General features: G+C 46.2%; 1 protein-coding gene and 1 long non-coding RNA gene across 2 annotated transcripts in view; one reads left to right on the top strand and one right to left on the bottom strand.

Annotated features, from left to right (window-relative positions):
* Positions 1 to 6,927, bottom strand: part of LOC138262690 (uncharacterized) — a 43,482-nt gene extending 36,555 nt beyond the window's left edge. Inside the window, exons 1-2 of the long non-coding RNA XR_011199274.1 lie at positions 6,848 to 6,927; positions 2,506 to 2,555 (exon numbers count right to left, since the gene is read on the bottom strand). This is a non-coding gene — a long non-coding RNA (uncharacterized lncRNA). The remainder of the gene's footprint in view (positions 1 to 2,505; positions 2,556 to 6,847) is intronic.
* A 15-nt stretch (positions 6,928 to 6,942) lies between these two features.
* Positions 6,943 to 13,082, top strand: part of VMA21 (vacuolar ATPase assembly factor VMA21) — a 62,995-nt gene continuing 56,855 nt past the window's right edge. The window contains exon 1 of the mRNA XM_069212397.1: positions 6,943 to 7,098. Within this exon, the coding sequence (XP_069068498.1) occupies positions 7,040 to 7,098 (59 nt within the window). The 5' untranslated portion in view covers positions 6,943 to 7,039. The remainder of the gene's footprint in view (positions 7,099 to 13,082) is intronic.

Raw genomic sequence — 13,082 nt, 5'->3', positions numbered from 1 at the left:
TGGATCTGACCTCCAACTGAAAAACCTTGGAAGTTGGGAGTTGAGTTGTGATGCAAAGAGGTCCATGGAGCATGAACCCCATCTCTCCGTTAGATTCTGAAAAATCGATTGATGGAGTTTCCAATCGCTGCCGTCCCTCAGAAAACGAGAGTTCCAATCCGCTACCACATTGGAACGACCCAGAATGTATTCTGCTATCACATGAATTTGGTGGTGAAGACAAGAATGCCAAAATTCCTTGGCAATCTCTGCCAAAATGCGAGATCTGGTCCCGCCCAGACGGTTTACATATTTTACTGCTGAGCTGTTGTCCATCCGCAACAGAATGCAGAAGCTGGCCTTGATTGGAGAGAGTGAGCGAATCGCAAAGGCTCCCGCTAGCAACTCCAAACAATTGATGTGAAGATTCAATTCCTCCGAGGACCACCGTCCTCCCGTCTCCACAGCGCCACAACGAGCTCCCCATACCCACTGACTGGCATCTGACTCTATCACTATCTCCAATAGGACGCGAAAATGGCCCTGCCATTCCATGCTTCCATGTGGTCCAGCTACCATGCAATCTCCATCCTGGCTTCCTCTGAAAACAGAATCTGCTCTGTATAAGCCAGTCATTTGCAGAGATGCATGATCTTCAGACGCTGAAGGGCTCGATAATGCAACGTGCCCGGAAAGATCGCATGAATTGAAGAGGCAAGTAGCTCCACCAGACGGGCTAAGATCCGTAATAATATAGTCGGAAAGGCAAGGGCTTTCCGTAACTCTTTCTTGATCGATATCCGTTTTGACAACGGTAACTTGAGCTGGGCCTGCACAGAATCCACCTGAAAACCTAAGAATTCTATACATTGTGAGGGGGACGTTACCAACTTTTTGCTGTTGATCAGGAAACCCAGATCCTGAGGAGCTGAATTGCCCAGGCCAGATGAGTTAAAGCTAAATCTTTTGTTTGGGCCATGATTAAAATGTCATTGAGGTCAATAATGAGACGAACGCCTTGTTCTCGAAGCAAAGGCCTTAATCAAAGCCTGATTCACTGAATCTTGTATATGATGGCCTAAGGCCTGTACTAATCTCTTCTCCATCTGATCTTGGAAGGGTCCTTCCACCTCTTCCTGGTAATATTCATCCTCCTCAGCAAAATAAGCCATGATAAGAGGTACAGAAGGAGTCCAAGGGGTGGGGAGAAGAAACCCTTACAGGTCAAAAGGAAAAACAATCCTGTCAAATTTCTTTTTGAGGCACAGTCTCCCAATATATATGTGGAGGGAGCCCCTGCATAACCTCCTCAGGCAAAGCCTTTATCTGTTTTGACATCCCGTCGGGTGAGGCACACGATGAAGTCCGATTCAAAGGATCTGAAATCCCGTTGGGCGTTCCAGGGGCACTAAAGTGATTCTTTTATCTGTGTGAGGCACACAACGAAGTCTGATTCAAAGGATCAGAAATTTCACTGTGTGCGCATGAGTGAACAAAAATACGGAAATAGAGAGCGGACAAGCTCTCTTTGCGGCACTTGTCGGATCTCCAACGGAGACCCGTAATTATGGGAAACACTATGTTGACTCGCCTCGAGCAAATCGGAGAGGGAGGAAAACACCCTCTGACCGTGCTGGTAGTCACCACGGTAACAAGGGCAGGGACCACAAACGTGAGTCCAAGTATAATACAATCCCTTCTGACAAGCGTCGCTCAGCGCCTCTCTCACCGATTAGAAAAATTTAGTACAATAAGTAAGGAGAAAAGTACTTAGCTTTGGCTGCGCTGCAGCAAAGAAAGAGGAAGGACTTCAGTTGTGGTGACTCTTATAGAGGAGAGCAAGCATGGGATTGGACAGGCTGGACTACAGGTGCTATTGGGATATGTAATTTTTTGTTTTCTGTAAGTTTGTTGGCTGCTGTTTAATTGTCAGTAAAGAAAGAGAAGCATAATCCAAAGCCTCTGGTCCTGACATAGAATTGGAAACCACCAGGACCTTTCTACCAACCCAAACAAACCTCCAGAAATGTGGTCCGAGGAGTGGTGGACGCAGATTCGGCCACCACAACTTTGCAGGTGCGTGTCGGGAAAGGGAGAGAAAGACACGGTTGGGTTTTGTTTGCCTGGGATGGAGGAGAACGGGCCAAGCAGGAGAAAGCTGCTGCATTACTCGAACTTCAAGTTAATTTCTGGATTATTTTAGCACAAGCGTTTGATTTTAAGACACAGTGTTTATTTTCTTTTGGGGTGTTAACTTGAGCACTGAAGTGTTTCTTTGAAAACACTGTGGTGGGGCCAGAGCAGAATATATTATCCTGGTGTGTGGGAACAGTGCATGCTCCTGGGTGAGCAGGAAAACCCAGGACTTTAAACCCAAGAGCACGGCAGAGATTACAACCCTAAATCACTGAGCGGGGCTGCCCCAGGCACAGGGCTCACCTTGATATTTTTTTTCTCACTATAAACAAACAACCTTCAAGGATGTTGGTGACAGAATATACTAAACAAACAGAACAACTTACTTACCACCCTTTCTTCTTCTGAGGCCACTGGTGGCAACATCTCCTTGAAAGGACCTAGGATAAACCAGGAAAAGAAATCAGAGACATTTTTAATAACTTCACCAGCATCCAAAGTTCTTGCCACCCTATTGAAATCCTTATATCTATAATTATTGTTTAGTTCATTTCCATGAAAATCAATTAAACATCGAAATTCAAAAACTGACTCAGCCTCCAAGTCCACATATCCGCCCATCGCTCCTAAAGGAAGCTAATGCATACAATCTATGTGTGAGAAATTGGGTTGTTGTTTGACTGGGGAATTATCCCTGGTCAAGCAGCAACCACAATTCTTGTCGGAGTAAGACACAAGCAAACCCCAAATTAACCTGTGCTCACCCTCTGGTAGCCTGGCACAGAGAAGTCAGGCTTAACATGAAGGCAATGTGTAAAGTACTTATACAGCACTTAAAAAAACAGTGAAGGCACCACACAAAAGGATCCCACACCAAGTTAGAAATATAGAATTTAATTTAATAAATAAAACAAGACGAAAATGACAAAAATCTAATAAGTGGACTTTGAGTTATACATTTTTAAAGAATAAACTGTAAAATAGTGCTTAGAAGCAAGAAGTGCTAACCGAGGAGATCTGGTTGCACTGTACAGGGACATGGTCAAAAGGCTACAGGTACCCAGGCAGGTCCCCTGAACCACAGTAGCAAAATCTCGGTTGTGGAGCGTTGCGTCAGCTCTGAACCATGCAGTAGAGGCGATGTGCTGGTTCTGCTCCACACATGCATCAGGTGAGGCTGCAGTGCGAGCTCCCGATGCATCGATTTCGAGGAAATAGGCACTGGGGCTTGTGATGCAGAGACCTATGTCTAGGATGTGTTGTGCAGTCGAGGCGATGCAATGGTTCCAATAAGTGCAGAGGATGCAATGCAGAGTTTTAGCGTTGTCGTTGAGACTCCGGTCTACGGGGATCGAGGATGTGAGGACCTTGGGCCGAGAAAAGCGCTGCACTGTTTGTTCCAAAGGTGATGTGCCGGTTCCAAGATGTGAGGTGCATTGGCGATGCGTCGGTTCTGACCCAGGCAGCAGAGGTGATGTGTCAGTTCTGTTCCTCACAACACCAGTGATGTGTTGTTTCAGCTCCCGCAGTAGAGGAGGCGTCTGTCCTGCTGGAGCAAGCACCCTAGGCCAACTTCCAAGGGTATAGGACTGGGGTGGCACCACTTGGCAGGACAGACCCACAATTGGCAGAATTCATGTCACCAGACGCCGGGGGGTCAGGGCGGGGTAGAAGGGGAAGCGATTCCCCTTCCAACCCTGCCAAGGGGAGGGGTGGTGCTTGGCCCTCGGGGAGAGCTAGCCCTTACCCGAGTGCCCATAGCAGGACAAGCTGGTCTCGTCCTCGGCACCAGGCAAACGTTGCCAAGGGCAAGACCAGCTCGTCCTGGGCAGCCGAGGGGTTGAGTGGGTAGCACAATCTGTGCTGCAGGCTCACAAGTAGCATTTATTTTATACGCCCTGGGAACATGTAGTGCACTTTCCTAGAGGCCTACAGGTAAATTAAATCTGTCAATTGATTATAAGCACATTTTACCATGTCTTAAGTAGAGATCATAGGGACTCTAGTACTGCTTAGCAGTGGTAAAGTGCACAGAGTCCTAAAGCCCCTGATTTCCCAAGACGCAGCCTACTATGACCTGTTCTGGGCAACAGGGACAAATAGCCCATCAGAACCTGACTCTCAGTAGAAGCTTGGGTCGAGCAGTCCAAAGCGTTTCAAGGAGGAAGCAGGGATAAGGTGAATACAGGCTCATAATTCAAAATACGTCCATCTACCCAATAAATTATCATCATGTCCAAGATTTGCTTTTATGGAAAAAAGACTATTTATCTACTAACACAAAGTACAATAGAGCACATCACAAACAACATACACAATCTTCATAAGGCAGGCACGCTACATTATCGGCTTGAGTACCACTCTCCTTCTAGGGATTGTGGTATTTCCCATTTATGAATGGTAACATCCAATCTAGATTTAAATAGGTTAGGTTAGAATTTCTACAATAACTTTGCTAAAGTCAATGTGTCCCCAAAAAATTGCACACTAGTCAGAGCAAGTTCCCAGAGGTCATTAGCCCGGTAGTCAGTTTTACCTGCTCTTGGTGGAGTGGCAGTTCAGACTCCCTGGGCACATGTGTGCAGCCAGGCAGTGAGCAGAAGCCCAGATGCTGTGGTGGAGGCAGCAGATGTTCATAGCACTTCTCTGTTCATGCGGTAAATCTCTCTCTGCATCTGGTAGCAGTTCTTGGTGCTCCCGAATTCAGGGAGTTGAATTTTTGCTCTTTTCTTCGCAGGCGATGACCTCATTCTTCTTCATGCAGTTTCACACTGGTTTAGGACGATGGCCTTTACGCTTCACCGCGAGCCCCATCTGGCATACAGGAGCTGCAATGCAGCTGCCCTCTCCCGGTTGAGGCGCTGCACGGGGGGCCAGCCCTTACCTTGACACAGCTCCAAAGCAAAGGTGATGATTCTTATTTTTCCCTGCAACCCCCACCCTTCCTGGCAGGAAGTGGGGTTAATTCTGCATATAGGTAGACAGTCAGACTGGTGCAAGTGTACACACGGGCAGATAGTCCACTCAGCGAGTCAGTACAAATGGACCAGTTTCTCACACTGCAATTGTGGGATCCTCTCGGCAGGATCCCCACTGGACCTTGCTCCCACCAGGCAATCTCATTCTTCTCACAGGGTCCTCGGTCTTAGGTTAGGGAGAAGCTAGTGTAGGCTTCAGGAGTGTTTTGATTCTCCTGTGTGATGTCCATTAACCCAGCATGGGAGACTGACAGGCTCTTAAGTCCCCAGTCCTGGTCACCGCCAGCAGAACTCGGGCTCAGCTTCTCCAAGCTTATGTGCAGCTTTAGTTTGATTATTTGAACGTCTTAAGCTTCCCTTTTTATAATCCGATTCTAAACACAAACGTGGTTTAGTGTTTGTCTTTGAAGTTTGTGTTCTGGGCGTTGCCCACTTTCGAGTGCCCATTCCTCTATCTTGCTCTTCCTTCACAGAGTATTCTATTAAAAAAGAAGCATCTCCAAATCTGACAGCCCCAAACACAGGCCATGGAAGAGCCCTTTTAAAGACTTCTGAAGGCCCTGGATCTTCCTTCCTCCACTGTGTGTCCCATACAGCTCTAAGGAAAGCAACAACAATACACAAACCTGTCTAGGAGGCTCCTTCATCTCCATAAGTTCCTCCAGTAAGCTATGGGGTCTCCAACATGAGACCCAGTGGCCTCAATGTACTGCACCACTCAAGACACTCATGCATCCTTCGCACTGCAAGCAAACATGCGAGTAGACTTTTACATACTGTACCACTCCCAGACACATGCACATACCGGCACAATGCCGATAAACATGCATACGCTGCCTCCATGAATTGTAGCACTCACTGGCTCATATAAACCCCAAAGCGATGACCTTAAACATGCATGAACTGTTTTCCAGCACTGTAAATAGCAAAACTATGTTCATCATAGTGATGTTAGCCAACGGGCTAACCCACTGACTCGTGTTGCAGCGGGCAGCAAAGAATCTGGCTAACCCAAAAATATACCAATGGATGAATAAGACTGGCTGAATGTCTCTTTACTAAGTATTGAATTTTAGCTAAATATAAGGTCGTCTAAAGCAAGTCTAAAAACTGCCTTACATTAAACACTATCACCAGATAGCATTGACTATATTAGCATTTTTAAACTAAGACCACGAGATGGCGCCTTACTACCAGAACTGAACAACTTCAAGATTGTATGCCACACTCACTTTTACAATACTATGAGCTGGGGATATATCAATAAACGCTAATAAAAAACGAACCCTAATATGCTATTCATCCGCGTCCCAGAGGCGTTGCAAAGATGCCAAGCGCCCTAGTGCTAACAGGAAAATGTGCCCCCTGACTGCGTAACAACATAAAGCAACAGAGTTCACTGGCCCCTCATGACTCTGGGACCGCGGGTAGAGAGAGATACTTGACGGTGGATTAAAAAGACGCTTCTTCTTATTTTGACCGATGTATATAGCCTGGTGAATAAACCAAAACGTGCCCTAAAGGTAAAAGAAACACATTTAACGGGGACTGGCGAACACTAAAACCTAACTGGTTCAGCGTACAGCAGCAATGTATGTTAATTCCGTTGGAGGCGCGCAGTGTTTGGGGGGAATTCATTTTCGTCAAGAAAGGAACCCACAACATGTCCTTCTGAGGAGGCAGGTGCGCAAAACCAAAATAAGTGCGAGCCTGGAAAGGAGGGGACCGGAGAGCGGCTAATTTAAAACACACACCGGATGGACGCGCTTATCGTGTACCGCGTAACCGTCAAAACACGTAACGTGCTGCCGTCCAATCGGCAGGAAGCGGAAGTGATGTAACGATTCTTGTATCACGTGCCCTTGAAATCACATGACCAAGTTACGTCCTTATGCTCAAGTGACGGCAAGTGCTGAAAGTACAGTCTGTGTGTTCTAGCTGCTATAATGGAGAAGTTGGATAAAACTGCCCTGAACGCTGCTGGCCCCTTTCCGGATTTCAGACAGTAAGACTGGTTATGGCACGTGCACGCGGGGGCGGAAAGCTGGCAACAGCGGCCATGGGTTCTAATTCGTCATCCCTTTCCAACCATGTCCAACCCTTTCCCCCCAAAAAAGGGGTGATACTGCTTGTGCTTCTCGTGCAAAAGTTGCATACATTTTTCCGCGGATGGCTGGAGAGAAGAGGGTGTAATTGCCCAATGGCTTCTCCATGCTTAAGGCCCGCCCAGGGTCGCCAACCCTTTCTGTCACCATTGGCATACAAGATGTCCCCTGTGCAAATCTAATGCAGTCTGGCTGTTGTAGTCTCCGTTTGCTTCTATTACATTCGACTACTACACCCAGCATCTTATTAATATCTGACAAGCCCAGGACTGGGGACGGTGTTCGTGATGACTTGCCGTAATGTCACCACCCTAGACTTCCCCATTCCCCTGGAGAAGGGCAACCTCACATGTCGAATCGAATTACGCGTTGCAATTGAGATAAAGCTGGTTGGTAGAATGGCTTCGCAGACTGTTTCCTACAGCTCAAGATACAAATTTGAAGGGACGTGCTATTCTCCCTTTGTGTTTTAGGATCGCCATGTTGTCGGTCTGTTGTACGTCTATGATCCGAGAGAGTAGTCAGTTGTGTTGCAGCATTTATATAGCGCTTACTACATCTTTGTGGCCCGCCGAAGTGCTTACTCACATGGGTAGGATGCTACACCGTACACCTGTTTTGCTAGTTAGCAGGGTTAGCACCCCAACTCACTTCTACATGTCTTGGGTTTGGTGTTGCTTTGTTAACAAGCGCCTTGCAGAAAAGATGATCGTATTTGATCATGAGGCGTAGCGGACCCACGGGCTTGAGCATTCAAAGCAAGCAAACAGAATTTCCAAAAGTACGGTTACAATAACTTTTATTGCACGTCGTGCTTGTTAACATATCAATAAAAGCTCTACATTTTACAACATCGGAAAAATTGAGACAAACGAAAGCCTAAATAGGATCACCGATTTTTATCAAAGTAGAAATCATTGTTGCAAGTCTCTTGTCCTTGTTCAAGTACAAAAAGTAGTCCATATTCTAATAACATCAAATCTGAAGTCATCGAGTTTCTTAAACGCGTAATAGAGCCATAGGCCAGGGGACAGATCCATTCGAGTTTTAGCGTATTTTCATAACTCTATTAGAGTGCTTTTCTTGCTGGGCGTCAGATTATAGACATTAAAACCTCGCAGTTTTAACTCCTCAAAACACAGCTGCACGTTAGTCATGTTCGTTGTGCCCTGACGTGACACGTGCTTGCTGTTTTGCTCGTGGCTTTTAATACAGCGTTTTTGCTTAAGGGCACATAATGGTCAAATATGTTGTGATTTGTAATCTTCATTTACACACACTGTAAATTGGCTTGTAAAAACACATTGTTTAAAGTAGTGTTAATCTTTTTTATTTTATGGAATAGAACGCAGTCTTATAAATCTCAAAGTTGATAATTGTTTACAATGGTGTGTTTATACAGTGTTGCAAATAATTTTTAACAGTCTGACACCTTTTTGTAAAAATAAGTGCTTTATCGAAAATTTGACACACTATAGTTCATTGTTTCTCGTCAAATTGTATACATACGTTTATTTAAATATGAAAAGCTGAAGAGTGAAACACACAAGTCGTCGTATAATCTTGGATTCAGAGTTCATAGGAGTTCACTCGGAGGTTCCTGACAGCGCGTCCAGCGATCTACCGCGGGACGCACTGTCAGGAACCTCCGAGTTCATGGTTCGTTTTTCTTCAATAGATGTGATATTTGTAACAGAGGATTTTTCCACTTCATAAGAATTGCCTTAAAAAAGCCCTGGCGTACATGCAACAAAGGGCGAAACACGTGTCGGCTGACTTTTCAATGAACTTTGAAACTAAGACCAAATCACGATTCGTATGATTATTCTACAGCCTTTGATTTTGTAGATTTAGGCTGATACTCCTATGAACTCTGAATCCAAGATTATACAACGACTTGTGTGTTTCACTCTTCAGCTTTTCAATTCTTAAATAAACTACTTGATGAACTTGTATTTTGATATTGTTCAAGTGGGATCTCACTAACTTCTAGTACAGTATCTTTACTTTAGGAGGGCTGGGGCCCAGGCCCTCCGGTGATAAGTTCCCACAGTTTTATAAAACGGCATTCTTTACAGGAAGTCTTCCGTCTGGACCCTTGAGCTTCTCTACAACTTAGTTTATTTAAATATGTCTACATCAGTATGCTATATAGAGGAGAGGAAGCATACAAATAAGTGATGGATGGAATAGTTAAATTAATCTCGACCACCGTTAATCTGCCTAACAGTCAATTGTTATTTTGCACACCATGCCACCTCAGTTTGGACCCAGCCATTTGCAAACCAGTCTTGATCCTTCTCTAATAGGAATCTGTCTGTATTTTATTTATTTATTTATTTTAATTTTAATTAGTGTGGACCATATCTAAGTAAGCCACAGAGCAGTTGTTTTGCCTGCTTCAGACTGAAATGATATGAAATTAAAGGAATGTCAAGAATTCAACCCTCTTAATCTGAGTAATCGGTTTATTAAGGCACTTCCAAAAGATTCACACAGGGAAAGAATAGTGTGAACGTTTATGTCAAACGCAGCAACACAAGTGCACTTTTGAAAATAATCATAGCAGTAGAATAATAATGATCATAGCAACAAACAGACAATACACTACTTCAACCATGGATATATCTACATATAGTGAGTATATATTAATGCACAACGCAAAGAAAAAAATGAATTAAAAATGGATCACCATGGAGCTTGACATGGAAATCATCTCTTTGCCAGCTTCAAGTTGTGAACCCAAACATCTGTGAAAAGAGAGAACTACCCACAATGGGATCCGAGCAAGGTGTCTAACCATGGTCGTCAAGCTTCCCTCTTATATATTTTGAAGAAGCTGGAGAGGAGAATTCTAGAAACTCCTCTTCCCATACAGTAAGTTATTGTTCAAATGCTGGCTGTACCAGGTCAGTGTTGAAAGAGCACATTTAGAGGTTGGCCACATCCCAAGGTGCGCTCCCAAGACCGAACTGTTCCCTGGCATACCATAAACGTTCTCTGGTACATCCTTATCTCTCCCTCACTCCTCCATATTATGTCCCTTCCTTGGTGAGAAAGAGAAGAGGAGTGAAAAACATGTTGTGTGAGGAAAAATACTTACACCTCCAAAATGACGGTGTTTTAAGATGAGCACAAAATTGAGTCAATGGTCAAGATGGAGCTTGGGGTAAAATACAGATAGCATTGCAATCCACCCTTTGACCAGTGACTCTCAACATACAGGTGTAAAATTAACTCTTTGATCTAAACCTTGTAAGCAGATTATTAGGTATGCATTGTATACAGCAACATATCGGATTCAGTGCACAAATCGCCATAAGTATCCCGCCAAAAACCTGGGGAACTTGCCAAAAATCGGGCAGCCACTGGAACAACCAATTCCACCACCTTTTATCCACATCTTGTTTTACTCCTTTCACTAATTCATGTAAAGGGTCAAAATGGGATTGAATAGATTTAGAATGATCTGACAAATTTAAACAGCACATGCAATCAAATTTGGAGCAACCATTATCATGATTTAACAGTAAATAGTTAATCGCGGCTCTGTTTTTCAGTGCAGCCTTTCTATTACCTCGTATATCTAGCAATAATTCAACTAAAGCAATAAAAGTATGATTATTACTCCAAACCATTAAACATGCGCCCTTATTGATCATTCGAGTATTATAAATGGCTAATCCGGCCACGTCTGCAATAGTGAGACTCAAGCTTATATATTCTGATTTCGATAATACTTGCATTTCAGCATCACAGTCTTCATTTAATTGAACCGCTTCTCTGGGATAGCGAGTATGTATAGAATGAAATGGAAACATCATGAGTCCTAATCGTGTAAAGGTACATGCTCCACCAATTATATTACCAGTAATGAAGGTGATATTTCCTCAGGAAAACAACCGTTCCACTGAAAGTTTGACATGCTTGATGTGACTGGCAGCAGTCGCCATGTGGAGACAGGACATTGAATTATCAAATCAAATCATTAACATTTATAAAGCGCGCTACTCACCCGTGCGGGTCTCAAGGCGCTAGGGGTTACTGCTGCTCGAAGAGCCAGGTCTTGAGGAGTCTCCGGAATGCGGAGTGGTCCTGGGTGGTCCTGAGGCTGGTGGGGAGGGTGTTCCAGGTCTTGGCTGCCAGGTAGGAGAAAGACATCCCACCCGCTGTGGAGCGGCGGATGCGAGGGACGGCAGCGAGCGCGAGGCCCGTGGAACGGAGGAGACGGGTGGGGGCGTAGAAGCTGAGGCGTCTGTTGAGGTATTCAGGTCCCTTGTCGTGGAGGGCTTTGTGTGCGTGGGTGAGAAATCGGAAGGTGATCCTTTTGCTGACTGGGAGCCAATGCAGGTGTCTCAGGTGTGCGGAGATGTGGCTGTTGCGGGGTACGTCGAGGATGAGGCGGGCGGAGGCGTTTTGAATACGTTGCAGACGTTTTTGGAGTTTTGCGGTGGTCCCAGCATAAAGGGTGTTGCCGTAGTCCAGGCGGCTAGTGACTAGGGCGTGGGTCACGTTTTTTCTGGTGTCGGTGGGGATCCAGCGGAAGATCATGCGGAGGGTGAGGAAGCAGGAGGAGGACACGGCGTTGACTTGTTTGGTCATGGTGAGCAGAGGGTCCAAGATGAAGCCGAGGTTGCAGGCGTGGTCTGAGAGGGTTGGTGCGGTGCTAAGGGCCGTGGGCCACCAGGAGTCGTCCCATGCGGTCGGGGTGTTGCCGAGGATGAGGACTTCCGTTTTGTCAGAGTTCAGTTTTAGCCGGCTGAGCCTCATCCAATCTGCGACGTCCTTCATGCCATCTTGTAGGTTGGTCTTAGCGCTGGCGGGGTCCTTGGTGAGGGAAAGTATAAGTTGAGTGTCGTCGGCGTAGGAGGTGATGATGATGTTGTGCTTGCGTACGATGTCGTCGAGGGGGCTCATGTAGACATTGAAGAGTGTCGGGCTGAGCGAGGAGCCTTGAGGGACGCCGCAGATGATCTCGGTGGGGTCTGAGCGAAAAGGTGGGAGGTAGACTCTTTGAGAGCGGTTGGAGAGGAAGGAGGCGATCCAGTCTAGGGCCTGGCCTTGGATCCCGGTGGAGCGGAGGCGGGTTATTAGGGTGCGGTGACAGACAGTGTCGAAGGCAGCCGAGAGGTCAAGGAGGATGAGGGCGATTTCACCGTTGTCCATCAGAGTTCTGATGTCGTCTGTGACTGAGATGAGGGCGGTTTCAGTGCTGTGGTTGGTACGGAATCCAGATTGTGAAGGGTCGAGAAGGTTGTTGTCTTCCAGGAAGTTGGTAAGCTGTTTGTTGACGGTCTTCTCTATTACCTTGGCAGGGAAGGGGAGGAGCGAGATGGGGCGGAAGTTCTTCAGGTTGATTGGGTCAGCCGTAGGTTTCTTTAGTAGGGCGTTGACTTCGGCGTGTTTCCAGCTTTCGGGGAAGGTAGCAGATGAAAAAGAGGAGTTGATGATGGTCTGGAGGTGCGGGGCGATGATGTCGTCGGCTTTATTGAAGATGAAGTGAGGGTAGGGGTCCGAGGGGGCGCCGGAGTGGATAGAGTTCATGGTGGTTTTGGTCTCTTCAGTGTTGATGTGGGTCCAGGAGTTGAGGGCGATGGCAGGGGGTGTGGGTTCGGTGTTGCTTGGCTGGGTCTGGTGTCCGAAGCTGACGTGGAGGTCGGTGATCTTGCGATGGAAGAAGGTGGCGATGGAGTTGCACAGGTCTTGTAAGGAAGGGCGTGATGGCGTTGGGGTTGGAGAACTCTTTAACGATGCTGAAGAGTTCTCTGCTGTTGTGGCTGTTTTTGTCCAGTCTGTCGGTGAAGAAATTCCCTTTGGCTGCGCGGATCAGGTGGTGGTGTTCGCGGGTCGCGTTCTTGAGGGCGGTCATGTTGTCAGCGGTGTG

Source organism: Pleurodeles waltl, chromosome 2_1, assembly GCF_031143425.1.
Source record: "Pleurodeles waltl isolate 20211129_DDA chromosome 2_1, aPleWal1.hap1.20221129, whole genome shotgun sequence".
NCBI classification, from domain to species: Eukaryota; Metazoa; Chordata; class Amphibia; order Caudata; family Salamandridae; genus Pleurodeles; species Pleurodeles waltl.
Note: the sequence above shows the minus strand (reverse complement) of the source record. Positions and strands in the feature narration are given on the sequence as shown.